The 20291-nt window shown below is 37.0% G+C and overlaps 2 protein-coding genes across 2 annotated transcripts; both read right to left on the bottom strand.

Moving 5' to 3' along the window:
* Window positions 1-2865: 2865 nt before the first annotated feature.
* LOC128468855 (uncharacterized) lies at window positions 2866-6224 on the bottom strand. The gene is made up of 4 exons (XM_053450710.1): window positions 6127-6224; window positions 4400-4791; window positions 3737-3884; window positions 2866-3088 (listed from the first exon to the last, which is right to left on the bottom strand). The coding sequence occupies exons 1-4, from the start codon at window positions 6222-6224 to the stop codon at window positions 2866-2868; spliced, it is 861 nt and encodes a 286-aa protein (XP_053306685.1).
* A 1959-nt stretch (window positions 6225-8183) lies between these two features.
* HPS4 (HPS4 biogenesis of lysosomal organelles complex 3 subunit 2) lies at window positions 8184-19565 on the bottom strand. Its single transcript, XM_053469445.1, has 14 exons — window positions 19438-19565; window positions 18767-18925; window positions 17642-17732; window positions 17203-17346; window positions 17003-17110; window positions 16253-16369; window positions 15622-15716; window positions 14547-14619; window positions 13012-13042; window positions 12071-12167; window positions 10766-11672; window positions 10298-10430; window positions 9410-9518; window positions 8184-8633 (listed from the first exon to the last, which is right to left on the bottom strand). The coding sequence occupies exons 2-14, from the start codon at window positions 18805-18807 to the stop codon at window positions 8462-8464; spliced, it is 2118 nt and encodes a 705-aa protein (XP_053325420.1). The 5' UTR covers window positions 18808-18925; window positions 19438-19565; the 3' UTR covers window positions 8184-8461.
* Between the last annotated feature and the right edge of the window lie 726 nt (window positions 19566-20291).

Genomic DNA, 20291 nt, shown 5'->3' on the forward strand with positions numbered 1-20291 from the left:
TTTTATTTGTAAACATTTAAGTATTTTTGGAGTTGAGGTATATATATATACCACAATAGATTTATGTAGGGCGAAAATGTTAAGGATGCTACATGGTTTTGCTAAAAGAGTAAATGACTGTAAAGATTGTAAATATGCGAGTTATCTTACATGATTTAAAGTGCAGGAGAGGTTTAATTTTCAAAGGAGAGGAGAAAAATTAAACAATAGATCATAATCTAAACCTAGAAGATCGAGTACTAGATGTAGTGTAAAAATTTTTACTGAGAAGGCAGTAGACAGACCCAGACTGGCCATCTGGCACACTGGGCAAATGCTCAGTGGGCCACTGGCCACTGGCTATGGGATCTGCCACTGTAGTAGCAGATCAGGTGCTGCAGCATGCAGTCAGCAGCTGGATATGCCTGGCCGCATGCTATGTGAGCATAAAAACTACACCTACCTCATCAGCTAGCTGCTTGCCTTAAAGTGCCAGGGCCACCTCATCAAGCCCTGTCAGTAGATAGTGTAAGTGTTTGAGGCTGATTGATAAAGTGATGGAATTTAAGCATGCGTGGAATAGGTGTAAGACGAGACCAAGGACTGATTACCTTTTTAGTCTTTACAGCTGGAAAAACAGGCAGACTAGATGGGCTTAACCGTTAACCACCATCAGTCTATGTGGTCTATTCATTAATGGGAGAGTGGCATCCAGCACTTCAGCTATAACGTTTTGATTAGGTCCTTTCTTATTTTATATTTTAAAACAATTGACTTACCTCTACCATCTGATACCAGAGAAGACAGACACACGTAGTAGCAGTCATTTAGGTTGGAGGGAAAAAGACCATCAAGTTCAGCTCAGCTCAGCTCTTCCTGCAGTGTTGGCCCTTCATAATGAATGATGATGAGAGGTGAAACTACAACTCTCCCTGTTCAATCTCCTTAGCTAGATATGTAGATCTACCTAAAATACGTTAGTTTTACCGTGGAGATGTTTTGTGAAATGCGTATGTTTGCGTTTTTGTCTGTTTAACATGCTAGGCTAATATTTTTTCATTAACTTGGGCATTATGTGCATTATGCTCAAGATTTTATGGTAGATAAAGTTTGTGCAAGCAAATGCAAAATTATCAAATCCTGCTGCTTAGCTAAGCACTTAGCATAGACAAGTATAGCTATTTGTATATATATATGTGTGCAATCTTCAGACTATGCATTGGGCCAAACCAGAAAAAGATGGAGAGTCACGATAGTTGGTAGACTAATATATTGAGGTCATCAATATGTCTTAAGTCCAGTTTCATTAAACTGTGATATTTTGGAGACCCCACTTCTGTGCTAACTGCACTCTTATGCCAAGACTACGATACCGGTATTTGTCAAGCAAGTACTTTAAATCCAATGGGAGTACTTTCTGTGGATATGCTCAGTGTGTCTCTCTAGACCCCTTGGAAAGCTCATGCCAGCCGGTGCTGGAGCTAGCTGGCGGAGAGTATAGCTCACAATGAGCTTGAGGTGGATAAATAATGCAAATACAATTAGGGGAGTTTGATAAACCCATCCATCCATATGCACTGGGGGGAAAAAAACATTAATTTAAAGCTGACACTTAGCATTAGCAAATAATAGCTGGAGTGTCCCTTTAAGGATGCATTAGCTTAATTTATGAGATGTTTATTATTATTATTGTCTTTGGAACATGCATCAAAAATTGCACGGTGTACTTGCATATGAAGTTACCAGCACAAAAATAAAAACTCACACAAGGCATTTCTATATATCACTTATGACACTGATTAATGAGAACAATTTATATTGCAATTCTTTTACTTAATTGCACAAATTTGTATTTAAAAAAATGAAGTAGCGCAAATTAAACACCAGCTCAGACCGTATATTAATAAGTTGTATGACGGGGGTGCTCAAGCTCAAGTGGAGCATCCAGTCCAACCATAAAGCAAATCAAAAAGTGAAACGCTGAAATAATCAAACAGTTCATAAATAAGAATTCCTTTATTTGGATTCTTGATCCAGTATTTAAAAGTTCAAAAAGTATCCAAAGTATATAACAAAAAAATGGAACATAAAGACAATTGGTCTAGACTTTACATTATTGTAAAAAAAAGGATTTGTTAAAATGACAATGCACATTAATAGTATTAAAACATTTTATTAATTTCCACCTCAATTAAAAATACAAAATAATCTACATAAATATTTACAGTTTTTCAAAAAGTGCACAGTTATACATTGTTTTTCAGGTACCACCTGACACAATATTTACATCCTTAAAAATACAGCATGTAGTGACTTTTTTGGGCTGAAATGCAAGATTTATTTCTGGTAACATAAAGCAACAGCCTCTTCCCGTGTAATATAGAACATTTTTAACTCCGTCCTAACTAAATATTCCATTACTCCCTCTTTAAAGGTAAGGAGTCTTGCCTCTACTGGAGGCTTATACCGTAGATGTACTACTCTTTCACTAAAGTTGCGCCTTCACACGTTCACTGTTAAATTAACATTTTATGTCAGAACACAGGAGCTAGAACGTGAAGCCTTGTTCCGAAGAACTAACGATAGAAGTAGTCAAGCACTATTTTATTGAAAGTGCAGTTGACATATGAAATAATCAACCAACAGAGGTTCAAGTTGAAGTGGAAATGCAACAGAAACCTAATTTTGATATATATATATATATATATATATATATATATATATATATATATATATATATATATATATATATATACAGTTTTCCTGGGAAAAATATGGTGGGCATTATATTATACAACTTCCCCAAATGTTACACAGTCCCGTTCTACCTGTGATCAGTAGGTGGTACTGCTTTTCTGACATTATTCCAGTACCCAAAGTCAATTTTTATTTATAGTGAAGCACTATAAAAGGGTAGCGAAGAAGAGAGATCCCATGTAGATCACACGGTACGTGGTACCCATTCTGGATGCAGTACAACCCAAGGGTTAACTCTGTCACTTCTTCTTCATGTATCATGTTTCCGGTCTCTACCTCCTTCAGCATTGGCAATAGGAACCTTACATCTAGTACAAGATCGGTGATTTTATCCCTCCTCAACGGTATAAAACTGAAAAAAAATAAAATACAAATTAAGAATTGTGACCCCCGATAGCACGACTGATCTATACAAAAAAAATGGAATGCTTTTATTTTAACGTATTTAGATTTGGAGAGGGGATGAGCAATCACTCACTCACTTTTGGCAGTAGTTTTAAAACATTTGTGCTCTAGACAAAAAGGTGTATTAGATGGGATACATTATAATTCTACAAATACACATTCTGAATAATGGGACCGTACAAAGAACAAAAGGTAAAGCAGCAAATACATTCATTACAGTACACACAGTAAAGATGCGGAATCCACTACCCGCATACGCTGTGTTATAAAATCCAATGGATGCATTTAAATATGGAATGGGTTATGTTTTATTTTAGCAAAGAAGAATAACCAGGGACATAAGTGGTTATAAGGACATTTTGGAGTCAAGAATGATGCTTTCCCCTTTTTGAGGCACAATAGAAAATTGATTCAATATGTGTGTTATACTTTCTTCTGGATCAAAGCAGGGTTGAACTTTATGGACTTGTGTCTTTTTTCAACCAAGATTACTGTTACTTTTATGCGCCTGTCTTCTCTCTTCAGATCATAGAATAGAGGTAAGTCGGTTGTTTTAAAACAATAATACAAAAGAACCTAATTGAAAATGTTATACCTGAAGTGTTGGACACCATCAGTCGTCAAGACAGGAATCACGGTGAGCTGGTCCGAGGCAGGAACCTCCAAGTGCAGTTCAGCTTGGACAACGGTAGCAGTGAGGACTTCAGGGTCCAAGAAAAATTCCACCATGTATCCTTCATCACCTGCACCAAAGCAAACAGAATACACATACTGTAACATAGAACTACACTTAGCAGCACGTTTCCCCTGCATACATATATATATATATTTGTGGTACTGTCCACCGGGAAGAACTGTCATGTTAAAAAAAAATGACCGTGGCTTTAAATTTTGCATTCTTATGTTTTTAGCCACCGAAAATCTATAGTTATTTATAACAATATATTACCTGGTGAACTATGTAGGTATGTAAGAAAAAACGGCCACATGTCTTCAATATCACCTACATTTAAAGTCTTTAATATGAACAAACACTTGAAAGGGATTTTTGCTTTTTCAGCAACCATAGGTTGCCAGAGGCCTTTAAAAACTCCAGTTGAACTTAGTATTATCTCTCCCTCCTAATAATGCCTGCTATGTTTATCATTTAATTATTTAAAAAATAAATTAAACCTTTATTTGTCTAAAATCCGTGTTTTTTGTTGTTGCAGGGATGTCATTTTTATTGTAATAATTATAAAAGCCAACATTCACTTACCTACATCCAGTGTCCCTTGGAGTCCTCTTACAAGGTTGCAATTGAAGCCAAGTTTACAGCACTTGTAGACCCTGTTCATGTATTGAACTAGGTTGTAGTGAGGAGATATTGGCCTCAGAGGACCTGTGAAGACTTTGAACTGGTATGTGGTGGAGGGTTCCTGGCTGTAAATTGTGTCTTGCCCCCTTGTCCATGCTTGGCTCAGGTGATTGCACCGGGATCTTTGGTGCTTTGGAGGATTTTGTTCATTTGGCCACTTGCCAGCCCCGAGGGTCTCAGATAGACTTTCCACCTTTTCTAAAGGTTGACTCTCATTCTTGATCTTCTTGATTAAATTGATTGCGTCATCTGTCCTCTCTGGGTTGTTCCTTGCTGACGTGTGTATGTTGATTCTAGAATTCAAAGTCCAAGAGACCTGAAAAAACAGGCATACCCATAGCCAAACTGTACTCATCTCTCCTCTTCTTGCGAATAAACCTTAGTGATTTGAGCTTCAACGGTCTGGCTTTAAATACCCCAAACCACATTTCCCCTTCAAAAGCCCCCTTCTCAGAATGTTTCAGAATCCATTGAATGGAAAAAATGTCCTTTCATGTTGTAGGAGATGATGGTGTCAAATCTCTGAACAATGTGTTTCCCTCCTGCTGAGATAATGACCTCTGTTTGCACAGAGACCATTATGTTAATGAGAATCCTAAGCTATTTACTAAAGCCACAATACATGAAAGAGATCAAAATAAAGCTAAATGACACTCAGAACATTATTCAACATCAATATTCCAAATATTTGGTTTAATATCACATATTTTAATAGCAGTGGTACATGCTATTAATCAGCATTCAAATAAATGTTTAGCTTACAAGATAAAAGGGGGGGGATAGGGTTCTGTTAGGTTCCTAGCACATCTGGCGCAAGGTGGCTAAAGTGGAGCATTCAGCAATAACATCCTGTCAGTTGCTATGGAGACTGCTCCATTTAGCTGTTTGAACCCGAATTGATTTACACATGTATACATATTGTTTAGATGCCATGGCACGGATTCTTTTCGGTAAAAGTGTGGATTCCACTCACCCATTTTTAAATATTTAGACACTGAAACGATTTAAGGCTTTGATTATTCTCTCTTTGATTAATATATTCACATTCCCTTGCGGGACCCTTACACATGTTCTTACGATGATCTGATGCGTGCCATGGACTGGATGCAGCTGTATTCACTACAGTAGGCTTCACGACCTGCTTAGCTTGCAGTTTCCCTGCCTAATTGTCTAGAACGGAAAACCAGTCTTAATTATGCCACAACACGTTTATATGAAACTCATATTGAATAAATATACCTTTTCTAGAGTTCAAGGATCCATTTCCAATTAGGGGTAGGCACTGGGGGCATTGTCTACAGCTTCTTGGTGGACAAGTAGGCTAATGACTGCGAATGACTTCTGTATTGCTAGAGTAAGCAGTGTTTCAGGTCAAAAATTAGCGAGAGACAACCAGATCAAATCCTCACTTTTCTCATGAAATTGGCTATTTTCTAGTATTTTCTCTTTTGTTTTAATCATTAAAGAGGAAGTTTGCAGGATATGTAGGATTTCAGATCCATACATTCGCTCTGTGTTGTAAAATAGCCATCCCTAAATTTCCCTGCAAGGATGACAGAGCTGGCCCTGAGTAATGCATTGTTCATTCAGTGAGGTTGCTTGAGAAATCTTGGTTTAATTTTTCTTACATTCCGTATACAGATTCATCTAAGATGTTCTTGGAGGAGAAGCTTGCTGGGGTTGGACCATCATATACAAGGGAGATACCAGGTAGATGAAACTGCATCCCGTCTGCCAATTACCTCTTTAGTTAATAAGCCCCCTTGTGTTTGTGTACTTCAGAAGCATGCAATTACTACTTGGAGATCTTGATACTATCAACAAATTGACATCAAACATCTTAATCTTTCCTTTAATGTGGGAGAGGTGTGAACAATGTATTCATAAAGGCAATGCTGCTTTGACCTCTCAGGGACGGAAGTGGTTAAACATGGCAAATGTGCATTTTAATAGATTTCGGTGGGGAGTCGCAATTAGTTTTGATCAAGAGAGGCAGGGAATAAATTAGCAAACAATAGATGCTCTTAATGTCCAAGTGATTAAGTTTGAAGGTGAACGTGTCACCATTTACACCTACTTTGTAATCCTGTCACAGTTACAATGCCGGTCAAAGTTAAGAAAGGGCAAGAAAAAATTGATTTGAGTTGGGATTTCTCTTAATCTCAGTGGAATCCACTTCTAATGATAATATGTCAACCGATGGAGGATTGTGAGCATCAAAGTACTTGCTGGAGGAAAACATCTTACCATTTAAAATAAATACCATCTTATGGAACAAGCCTTTCTAGCACCATTGCGTTGTACTCTCTATAACACACTTAAAAAATGTTCTTTTACATAAAAACATCACGGGCATCATATACAGTTAACCTTAATCACATCTACTGTATTAATTTATCATCTTCAAATAATTAAAGGAGGGGAAGACTATTAGGGGTAACATCTTATGTCATCATATATTGTATAAACGATAATGAGTGGGATTTACATAGGTTATAATAAATTCTGCCATGACACATCTAATATTTAAACTTTTACAAAAATCCCTAAAATCAATCATTTACACTATTTTTTTTTTTTACAATCATGAGCTATGTCCTATATTTATTTCATACACATGGTCCATCTCTGTAACATCAAAATGACAGAGAGCGCTAACTTTTTTGGAGTTTGCAATCAAAAGTTCTTTGAGGCTGTGTAATGGACAATCAGGTACAACAATCATACACAGTGTTTAGTTTTTGGGGAAGATAAAAACATTTGATTTATTGGGTTATTTTGGAGAAGTTTGATAATTTTGTGACACTTGTGGCTTTTATGTTTGTATATCATGTAATCCAATTATGAAAATGCCAGCTTCTGCGATTCTGAGATAAAATCTATATCTCCACAGATAAAACAAGAGACTGGGTTCAAGAGCTGAGCATTTTCAAACCCCTAAAAGAAGAGAAACGGATCACTTCTGTCAGGAAAAGCTCACTTTATATTCTTATTTATCAAGTTAGCATCACAGCCAAATAACTTATTATTTCTCTTAAATACTGCTTCACCATGGGGTTTATTCACTAAAGGAGGAGTTTTCAGGTGAGTTGCGTTTCAGGTCACTGACTTCACTCTACATTACGAAGGACCCTCTCAGCTCATCTTGCAGAGACATCAGGCAAAACATACTCAAATAAAGCCAGGCTTTTTGGTGTAGAAGTTGCAAAAAAAGCACACATCAATAAGCAGAAATTTCACACGTTCAAAAACATGTTCCAAAAGATGAGTATTTACATTTAAAAACAAGGATATATTTGTGACGCTGGGTCCACCAACACAGCTTAAGGGGGGTTTAGGATTTCATGTTATGTTATCGTTTGAATTAGAACACATGCACCATATGTGTTTACCATGTTCTCGGGACCTGCATGATTATCCTTTCCCAGGAACTTATCCAAATCCAATTGTTAAGTTTCCGATTGGTTCAGGTATGCTTTGTTAAGACAGGTGAGGAGGAGGTGGAGATGTTTGATGAAATAATGCCTCAATCTCAGGTGTCCCAAACAATACACAGGCTAACCAAAATGAACAAAGCTTAGTTATGCCTAAAAGTTGTAACGGTGACAGTTTCACTTTAAGCAAAGATGGATGAATGCACATATACCTTAATCTGCCTCCTGGACATTAAACGCCAAACAAAGCGTTCATGATGTTGTTATTTTAATGACAGCAGCAATGATGACATTTGAACAAGCACTTAAGGCACAAATTGGTCCATCGATTAAAAAAAAAAAATAGATAACTATAGAGTCCACCAAGACTTTTTGTTGTTGTGGATAAACAGCACAAAAGAAGCACAGATGATTTATAGATAGTCCAGCCCCATGTTTATAGATTTTTATATTCCAGCCAAGTCAGTAGGTCCCTATACCTTAAAGTCTATAGACATGCAGCCATAATACATGCAGACGAGGCAGGGGGTTACAATAAGTTAAAGCCGTGCTTGAGGAGTTTCTGTTTTGCTCTGCCGGGTAGAAGGAAGGCCGTGTCCTGCGGGTCTGGAATCCCAGAATTCCTAAACGGAGGCCCCAGTTGCTGAAAGTACGTTTGATGGACCACACTCTGACAGGCATAGAGGGCAGACGAGGCGTTTCTGGGAAGGTTGCCAGAGCAAAAGGAAAACGTCAGAATTTTATTTAAGTGCATTTGCATAATAAGTATAATATTTTAAAACCATAATAAACTAACTACATAAATTAAGTACCAGTAAAGGTTGAGTTTTTTTTACTGCAACCGCTAGAAGAATGGGCAGACTAGATGTGCTGAACAAATTATTTGCTTATGTGTTTCTTCTTTCGGTGAATGCTTCAGCTGCTGTAGAAGGATGCTGATCTCGTTACAGGATCAAGGAGATCTTAATCAGCGCTTAAAAGGATCCCGAGTGAGACCGCGCTCTTGACTTTGGGAAAAGAATGTGAAATCATGTAACGTGAAACACTCTTAGACGTAGAAAAAGACGACCAAAGCAAAACTCTGTATTATTTTTGTTAATTAAAAATAAACACCTTTTTTTTCTTTGTTCTTTACAATAGATTCTCCTCCTACAGTTACACCGGGACTATGACACCCATTTTACTAAAAGCTTTTGGAACTTTTTTAACTTTTGAATGTAACATTTAACACATACTGTTTACAGTAATGTTTAAAATGGATAAGTCACTCTAGTTCTAAACACAATGACCACCATATAATCATGAACGCCTTTCAAATAGAAACAAGGAGAAACGCTTAATATTAACTGTTATAAATCAGATCCAGCTACAGAACATTCCCAAGAACAGCCAAAAAATGAAAAAATCACTAGTCACGTCACTGAGGAAATGTCAGTTTTATTTCTTTAATATTGGTTTTCTAGGAGTACGCACTCACCTTACAGTCATTTCCTGAAGAGATTGATGACAACTGAAGTCAGAGTGGATTAGGGTAGCAGCTCGAAGGAAAAGCCGGTCATGTGTGTTTGAGACAGACGGCAGGTTATCTGGTGAAAAAGAGGGTGACAATATGAGTACAGACATTTGGTCAGGAAAACATGCCGACATGAACCAAAAAACAACGTAACGGATATTATAATCCGCCGCTATATATATATATATATATATATATATATATATATATATATATATATATATATATATATATATATATATATATATATATACATACACTTTTTACAATAAAAGTGAATTTCAGAGATTCATAAAAGACCAATGGTTCAAAAAGGTTCATTTTTTTTTTTTTTTTAAGAAATTGTCTGCCATTTACAAGTGTTAACTCACACGGGGAGATGATATTTCTATTAACTGAAAAAGAAAACTAACGTATTTATTTATTTGGCACTCTGGGAGAAACGCATTAAAGGACAACTGAACAAAAAAATAAAAAAAAAAAACACAAAAAACCTCATTGAATCAGATATAATTCCCACATTTGGCAATAACCAAGATAGAGTATTTGATTTGCTGCCACCTAGTGTAACATGAAAATACACAGTATGTAATAAAACAAATAAGACAATGCCATAAATATGCATTTGCCTTAACTTCAATTTTAATACAGTCAGAGCCACAATCGCAAGTGATACTTCAAAGACTGTGGGTGATATATATTTATCCCCCCCCTCAACCTCTTTATAGATCATAAACTTGCAAGAGCAGGACCCTTTATATACAACATATGTATATGTTATTATTGCTACAGAACCTAGTGTTGCTCTACAAATAAACATAATGTAAAAAGGGAATCCAATGCAAATAGTACCAGTAAGAATATTCTGAATTGAGTCATAATGAGTGAAGCTGTAGGCCGTCTTTGCGACATTGTTATTTTCTGCAGGCATGGTTTCTTTTAGATGAACTTCCAGTCCATTGAGTGAAGCCAAGGTGCTGTCATACTAAAGGTAACCAAAAACACAGACATTAAAAAAGGGAGATTTGTTAGTCTCAGTCTTTGTTCCATGCACAATGGTTATAGGATATAAAGTATGAGGTTTCCTCGCAGTAGAGTAGCCAGATGTCATGGAGCAAGAATACTACAGAAGCCCTCTGCACAAGGGAGAGCCGGGGGCATTGTGCTACATTAACCATAGGGCAGAACCCCTAAAAAAATACATTGTTAGGTGCCAACTTCTGCAACAGCCTGATGAATTGTGGTCAGACCTGAAATGAATTTTAGGGGTTGCATGCAACAACGAGGAGCGGGATTATTAAAAAAAAAGTTTCGACTTACCACATCCTGAATGGATTCTTTGTTGTACTTGAAAGGCCATTCTGCCATTAGAGAAAGCACCAAGCCTTTAATATTGTGGACGTATAAAACCATCTGTACCAGTTTGGCACTGCTAGCTGAAGGGGAAGGGTCAAGGGTTAGCGTCCAATCTGTGATGCTGGATGCCTTAGCGGTGAGATTAACATTAGTGCTTTCTGAGGAGGGAGGTATTAGTTCTGAGGTTCTGGTATCCTTCTCATTGGATTCTGATTCTGCATCTGTAGCATCTGTTAAATCACTAATATTATCTTTAAATCGTGTGTTATAGTCACATTCTAACTGTTTTTCAGGAGTGATCGTATAAGAGATATCTGGGCACATGGCAGCAAATTGATGGTAGCTGTCTTCACTGATGTCCATGCTAGAGCACAAAGAACCTTGGCTGCCTTTCTTTAATTCTGTTGTGGAATCGCATGTTACAAAACTCCCAGTGGACTGACGCTCACTTCTTATTTCATAATCACTCTCGGTAATGGGTAGACCTTCATTCTGCTCCAAAGCTTGGAGTAACAAATTATCAGAGGTATCATCGGGGAAAACCTTCGGAGGACTGTCCTCAGTTAAGGTAACTTGATCAACTTCATCGGCAGGATCACATTTACTTAAAGCGTTCAATGATGAACTTCGTAAAGGAGTGTCTGGCAAAGGCCCGACTAACGACTCTTCTAGAGGCACACCTCCAGTATCCAACTCTTGCCTTGTGACACAAGCCAAAGCTGGTTCTGCTGAAAATTCGGACTTTTGAGAAGCCACCTTCCCTCTTTCCTTCTCTAGTGCCATGTCGTCAGAGCCATTAGACTGATTATTGTGTCCTTCTTCACTGAGACAATGAGAGGCACTTGAAGTCTTTCTTGAAGAAGTAGGTAACCTATGACCACACGATACATATTAGCAATATGTGTGCACGTAAACAACTGCAATATCACATTTAACTGATTAAACAGGGCACCCACAAGAATATATTGTAGAATTTGTGAGTAAACAATAACGTACTGATCACATGAGCAGGAACATGGGTGTCTGACTGGCTACAAGAATGAGGGACAAAGAAGAGAGAATTCGAACCCCTTTTTCAACAGACTGATCAGGGAAATTGCATATGCACCACTATGTAACTCCTACATCATATAATATTTTAACTTTTGCTGGAGCCGTTTGCTTTGTTTATTCAGATAGAAGCATTCTAGTACCAAAGGGACACCATATTAATTGAAATCCTGTAATGAGGAGAATAGGATGGTGACAGGGGTGATCTGCCTGCATTACCTCGTCATCCACTGGGTAGGGTATTGGCGAAGCGCAACTGCTTCCTTCTCCATTATGTATACAGGGAGCATGCAGACATTATCTGGCAAAACGGGATCTGATAACAAAACAGCCGGTCATTGTAAGGAGCAGTGAACACTTCGAGAATGCTAGTATCCTGCTACATCATAGTCCATTCAAGAACTCTAACATGACTCAGTCATTTGCATTGTCTTATGTGCAGAATAGCCTTATGCCCCTACAGCTTAAGATCCTTCTATGAATTTTTAATATATTATATATATATATATTTTTTTTATTTTTTATTTTTTAAGGGGCTAGACTAAACTGGAATTGACAGACTAGAGGAAATGGGATACAGAGAAGCATAAGATACGTGTTAACCTCTACCACTTATGCTGAAGGGCAGTTTCAATTTATTAACTATCCTCATGGTAAAATTACATTACATGCACACACACCACAGCTTTCGAAATAACTTCCCTCCTGTATATTAATCACTTCATTTATTTTGTTTCTGTTTATCTCTTTCCTCGAGGCTCTACATGTTCTAGACCATTCGTTTGTTTCTGACAACTTTTACAATGTAAACCACGATGCTTTTATGTAGTTTTCCAAATGTTGTAGAAAATCATTATCTATAATGTGTCTAACCCAGCCTCAAAAGACCTACACTGGACATGAAAGTTGCAAAGCAGTGATGACAGATTAAATTCTATAATTATGACATAACAGCACATATATATTTTGGGGCGTAGAACATATTATCTTATCTCATGACAAGGTTTGGCATCAACCTAAACTGTTGAACACAAATACGAATTTAGAAATTACCCCCTGAAAAAGCATTTTAAAAGTTATTATTTGTTTTAAATCCTTGCATAGCCTTCCTTTAATGTGCAAATGGATTAACAAGATACTTGCATAAGCTATGATCTTACCGCTACTTTGGAAACTGGCGACTGAAGGTGGCTGAAAAAAAGAACGGAAATAAATTATATTGCAGCAAAAACATTAAGCGGAAAAACAAAACACACAAAATAAGCCACACCAGGTCTGCATGGTTATCATTTGCATTCGACCCATGAGTCCTGAAAGTTCTTTGTTGAAGAACCACTAATATTAGCGTGTAAAATTTTTGCATTGGCTACTGTTAAAAATGTATTATTGAGTGATATCAAAGCAAACGAAATACTGCTGCTATCTCAATGTTCTTTCATGCATTTTTTGTGCCACTGTTTGAGTTGAGATGTACACAGCCACATGGCTTGCCAAAAAGGTTGATGGGATTACTCTTTCTAAACTAATTGAATAGGGCAACAATGAAACTGCACAGAGATGTCCCAAATGTTGTTTTCAGTTTAGAACAATGCCTCTCTGAAGGTGGCTCAGTAATCACGGATATAGGCCAGTAATGAGGTGATCAGATTTATAGAGAGCGCACAAAGCCCAAAGAGAAAACAGCACAATGACAAGAAAGGAGATGCAAATGAAAGGGTGGTAATTCCATTAGCCGTGAAATACACATCAAAGATGTGAAGACGTTACCAAGATAAAAAGGATGGGAGATTTCATTATGAGGCTTTCTGCACTTTGAACCTGGCAATGCCACTCTTTGTAAAACATATTCAAATGCACGATGGGGAGTACCACCTAAATATACAGTGCCCTGCGATAGTATTCCCCTAACCAACTGTCATATTAATAAGTATAACATTTTTCTTGTGTGTTCTCATTTTTTTTGGGGGGGTTGCATGTCTGTTTTTTTATGACTTTTTAACTGAAAAATATGTATCTTGATGGACCTTTTTCTTCAGGAACTAAAAAGACCTCAGTGGAGCTGGAACACCAAAGAATTGATTCTTTTGGTTGGCCTTCAGTACTCTTGAATCTCCTTGAATACTTCAGAGGTTCCTCTGTTCAAGAGAGGCCAAGAAGATTCATCACTCCCGCAGGGGGGCTGCATTTTCTTTTGGGGAGTGTGGTCCTAAATATGAAGATTGGTCTGGTGATATACTACAGTTCCTCTGAACACTTTTATCCCTTCTGCTTCTTTATGAGAAATGGATGCACTTGCACCTCGGGCATCATAAAATTAAAATACATAAAAAATGGTACAGTTTAATTGTGTTCTGTATTTTAATACGTGAACTTAATTAAGATTAATATAAGGTGACACCCTAAATATATGTTGCTTGACTTAACCCCTAGTGTGCAAGTTATGTATGTCAATTTAACATACCACACTGCTTTTTGGTTATTTTTGAACGTTTACTTTTTTAATTTTATAATTATTAATTCTATTAAAAAAAAATAATAAATTATCTGGAAGCAATAGCACACAGGCTAATTTAGCATAGAGAGCTGTAAATGTAATACACGGGAAGAGGTTATAAAAGAGTGTATTATTTTGATGTTCTGTGGGTTAATAATAGCTTAATAGCTGAGCTTTTAAACAAATCTGTTTAATACTCACCCTTCGGACGTAGCCAATCCTCTGAATTAGAATCTTGGATGTAAGCGTGGGGGGCAGCTGTGTACTCACTATCCTAGAGTTAATGAAAAGGTAAATACTTGAGACCACATGTTTTCACGGAAGAAAAAAGCATGAAGGTGAAACTTGAGCGCATGGTAAAGAGTTTAAAAAAGGCTAATACTAATGTGGAAGGATGACAAGGGATTAGCCAGAAAACAGAAAAGAAGCATTACAAAAATGTGATTTGAAACTAGATAGTTGTAGAGATTATCAAAGTGAACATAACAAGTCGGTACATCCAGCTGGGACCGCTCAAGCTTACAGCATTCAGAGCAGTCTAATTATGGGGAAACAGCTTAGTGGCAAAATGTCATGATCACATGCCTGGTGTCCATGTTTTAGAATGGGAATGCGGGTTACAAAAGTGTTAAACCGGAGGCAGAAGCTTTGGTATATTTACTTTCTAACAAGGAACACAGACGATGCATATAAAGACTAGTTAAAATCTGATAACAACAAGAATAAAGTTATAAATATATATTGAATTTAAGATAAACTGTGAGATCACTTTAAGGACGTGTTGTACAAAAAGTTCCCTTTGGGGTGTGCAGATGGCCAAGAATATGGCCACAAGCTTCAGACACTCAATAATAAATCAAAATACGTGCTGTGAGAGCTGCTGTAACAGTGCTGGGTACAGACCACAACCTCATCCATCAACTCCGAACTGTAAATTAACAGCAGCGGCCAGAAATCCATATCAACGTTCATCGTGTTCCTATTTTTACTTTTTTTTTATTTTAGGGGGGGTTGATGACAATTGTCAAAACCCTTGTACGATCACCTGCAGGGATGCTGCGTGGCTTGCTGGGATAGACCAGCCACTTCTCCATGGGGCTACTTGGCAACTCACTGACACAGAGGTCGAAAACTCTATCTTTACTGAATGAGGTGCCCTTTTACAGAGTGACACTGAACCTGCAGATGACAGCTTTCACATAACCACTAAACAAAATGGGTATGAAAACACATTTAGAGACATTAATGAAAAAAAAAAATCTTCTGGCAAACTTACCGATTTTTATACAAAATACAACCAGCAAGTACATGAGGAAAGCGTTGACAGGTTTGCAAAATAAGTGTTGCCTTTAACAAAAGTAATGGATCTACCTGAAAACAAGAAAAAACAACAGAAAAAGGTATATATACTGTATACTACTTATGCGTCAAAAATATAATAATGAAAACATATCTGACATTCAGAAGTGTGTATACATATTTCCATTTTTGACATAGAATTTGACCGCCAATGAGAACCACACGGCCCATCTAGTTTGCCCATTTTTCCTGATGTAAAGACTTCAAACTTAATGAGTCCTTGGTCTTGTCTTAAATTCAGGATAGCTTTATGCCTATCCAACGCAAGGTTAAATCACTTTGCGGTGTTAACCGCTACCACTTCTGCTAGGCTATTCCACTTATCTACTACCCTCTCAAAACCCTGCATTGTTTGCATAACAGCCAATGAGGTTCTAACAGGGAAATTCCATAAAAGTAGCACATTAGTAAAATGTAGTTGTGTTAATTAATGAGATAATGAAGTAAAGGACTGTCGTATACTAGCTTCCCACGTTCGGACCGAAGTACAGCGTGTGCAGTGGAGTAAATCGGACAGTGTTTGCTTCACAGAGGATACGTGGTCATACCTTGGTTTTGTCTACGTGAATCAAAGAGTTGAAGATTCTGTGCAGGTCAGTGGTGTTGCTCTGAATGTGGTCTATGTAAATGTTCCATTCCTCGCTTAAGTCGCTGTGAGGATATATCTGGGGAGGCAATGGTTAAAACGTATGGACTCATTTTTTACTACACGCAAACTGCCTTCCAGTAATGCAATATGCCACAGTGGCAAGGAACATTGAACAGACATAAGAGATTTTACAAGCAGAACAACAAAATAAGTTTTTCTAAAATAATGCGTAATGCAGATATGTATATCCATCTAAAACATAATATAATATATGCGATAAAGGATCATGTTACGCAGGGGCTAGTTAAAAGCATATTAATATTTTTACATATGAAGTAATATAACACCCACCCTCTGAGTACTTTTGACCTATACTAATATGTTAAATAATATATAAAAATTACTCGTCTGGCTCCTTTTACTGCATTTTTTGTAAAAACTTTACATTTCTTTGCAGAGAATCAAAATGTAACTGAATAAAAACCCGTTACAGTTCAAGTCACCATGTTTTCTTGTACATCTGGGTTTCTAGGACAGTTTACCAATCTTATGTAAACATTTGAGGGCCACACACACACTAAAGCAGCTAAATTCAAACCAGAATGCAAAATATCACAAGTTCTCGTCACTCATTTGGTTTGTAACCAGCACTATATTATAATATATATTATAATATACCACATTACTAGCCAACTCTGATATTAAGTACCCTGTAAGCTCTCCATAAAGGTCCATTATAAAACCGGAAAAGGCCAATTAGATCCTCCAAATAGCGTTTGCAGCTGATGTCACTGATGTCTACAGAACATCCGAGAGCCTTGAATAGAAAAGATGACATTGTAAAACAAAAACGAGGACGTGAAGGACATATCTATATTACGTAATGGCAGCAGCCAGTAAAACACTTACCCACAGGTAGTCCCCGTGCACCTGAATAGCAAATTTCAGTTTCCTCAGTCGCATAAGTCTGGGGGGAGAGTTGGTGATCTCAGTCATGCAACGGACAACGCCTGCGATTTGGCCACACAGTAACTCTTGCTGGTCGATGATGGTCTACAATATAGAGGTCAAGGGGTTATATTTAAAACAAATACCAGTATAAGAGTAATAAGCAAGTCAAGAAGAAGTGGTTTGAGAAAATGTGAGTTTAAGTCTTCAAAATGACTACAAGGACCTCTGTAGAGGCACACAAGCAAGACTCGTCCACCTCATGCAAGACTTGAGCCACTGCATATAAGGCCATGGAGGCTTTACATTTGAAATAATAGTCTGGTGCACAAAGGATTTTTCAAATTACAGTTTTAGTCACTTATTTAACGGTAGATCCTTTTTTTTTTTTTTTTTTTACCTGTGGAGGGTGAAAATAATTAATTCCAGCTCTAGTGCGATCACTTTCCCCCTTAACTTTTGAACCATCGTAGAGAAAAAAATAGTTCAACCTAGAAAAGAAAAATATTTAAACAGGTTTCAAAAGTTCAAAAGAACAGGAAAAACTCTGGGGCAAAAAATTCTGAAACTGAGCAGACTATATCATTTGTTGCATTGAGGGGACGAAATTATTAACATTCTGTTGTCTGTTCCACAAAATACCACCACATATTGTGTTTTCTCATTTGTTTTATGTTGCGCAATTGGCTTGAATATACCGAATTTCACCATTTGCTAGCTAGTATACGATTAAGCCATTAGTTTGTCGCGTCGCGCATTCCAGTGAATGCACAATCCAAAGAACATATAGATGTCTTAACAAAAGAAAGTAATGCATCTAGCTGTAAAGTGGCAGCAATATTAAAGGTAAAGTCCTACGAGACTTTGGATCAACCCAATCACTCATACAAAGGGAATACCCCTGAAATTAGGTTAGTGATTATTGCCAAAAATATTAAAACATAAAACTTTTTAACAATTAGCGTTGTTTGCTATATATAACAAATACATCTAACAACAAGCACGGTAAATCAAATGTAACACCACAAGTATTAAAATAATAAGCATTTCATTGATACTACATAGACAATCTCATTATAATGTTTTATGCGAGCGGTTAAGTGAGGAAAACCAAATAATTTTATAAATTAAAAACAATTCCACCTTCTAATAATATAGCAGTGAATACGACTTGAAGATCTAACTTCAGCACAACCTAAAAATGGGAATATTTGGTCTGCAAAAAAGGGGCTAATGAAGTCATCTACCATTAGCGTTATATGCAGGCACCTACCATTATATATAATAAATGGTGGATAAGAGCAGTCCCTACTCAAGAAACCTCTGGGTCTTATATGCTTTGGATGAATGTGCACTGATAAGAAAATTACTGTTGGACAAAGAATACGCTGAAATTACTCTCGCCAGTTAATGCAATTATTTAAAAACAAAATAAATAATAAAAAGAATAATTAAATAGTTCTTTTTTTTTTGCGACAAACATTGGCCATGTGGAAAAAAGTATTTACGTAGCACGAAGACATACCATGATGATGGTCTGAGCTCAGCAGAAGCTGCAGATGCCATGGGATTACCACACTGTGAATCTCTCCGAAAATATCACATCCATAAAGTCCTTATTGAGGATTCATTTTTATAGCTGATGTATAGCCTCACAGCAACTTCATCCTTGTTACGCAATCACCTGGAAAACTTAACACAATACAAAACAAGAATAAACACGTCAGTGGTAATGGTTACCATAAACATAAAACATGTGCATTTTAAATTATCGGTCATTGTTCACGGGTTTTGTTGGCAAGAAAGATAATGTAGGGATTATAAAGTTAATTCTTAATTTGATAATGGCAATAATAATTTAGCAGATAGCCACACCTTGCAGAGCAAAGAAGTGGAGGGGAAACACTTATTCGCCAACATTTTCATCTTGGTAATGGCTTCAAACTATTTTAGTGCTACATGTGCAGCAAATACATTCCTCTTATGTGTTACACAAGCACATAACTACATCAACATTAGTTTGTCACTTTGTCAGGTGATAATCATGGCACAATGGTGCCTACCGAGAGAGAGAGAGAGAGCGCAAAGAAGAAAGGGAGTGAAAAAGAAAGAGTGAGAGAGAGACAGTTGATGATGATTTATATAGAAACTATGGTAATAGATCAGACATATACCAAGTCAGTTGCTATAAAAGACATTACCTACTTAAATTGTCCAAAAGAAATCCTTTGTCAAATGTATTTCCTAAATGCAATTGCTTCTTGCGAGTGAGGTCAGAAACAAGAAGAGGATCACAAAACAATCACAAGACATTTCTCGTGATAGTTACCCTCCCCCCACATATTTCTGCCAATGTATGTAGTGTCTGATTTTATCCACTAGGTGGCGCATGTGTACCTAAATAGAGTAACATATACAGCACATGCTGAATTGTGTTCATTGTGTTTAGTTACGTGCAGTATATCTAAATAAACTGACCCTACACAGCCTGGCTACTTGGAGTTGTGGTTTGAACTCCCTCACTTTACTATTCATTCTGAAGGGCAGACACGGGCACATTTCTTTAGTAAGAAGGGCTGAATTATCCAATGAGCGGGGAGGTTTCAAAGAAATCGCACTGATTTAAAACTATACATTATACAGGGCCAACAAGTTCTTCCTGCAGCAGAAGCTCCCCTTCATAATGTAGGGTGACAGTAAGGAGACGAAACACAACTTAGTGAATAAACCCCTAGACGACATATTTAGATACAAAACAATATATGCTGAGTCTGGCTTGTCGCTATAAGACTGGAGCAATCATAGAAACAAATAGTTCCCTTTAATGCACTGAACAGTTATATATATATATATATATATATATATATATATATATATATATATATATTATATACATACACACATATATACATGCAGCAACATAAATGTAATACCAATATGAAAACAAAAAAAAAACAGGATGGCAAGATGTTTTTTTGAGGAAACACTACTTTATATGAAGTACTTGATGGAGAAGGGGAGAATATAGCTAAAGAAGATCCTCATAGCTG

The sequence above is a fragment of the Spea bombifrons genome, chromosome 1, assembly GCF_027358695.1.
Source record: "Spea bombifrons isolate aSpeBom1 chromosome 1, aSpeBom1.2.pri, whole genome shotgun sequence".
NCBI classification, from domain to species: Eukaryota; Metazoa; Chordata; class Amphibia; order Anura; family Pelobatidae; genus Spea; species Spea bombifrons.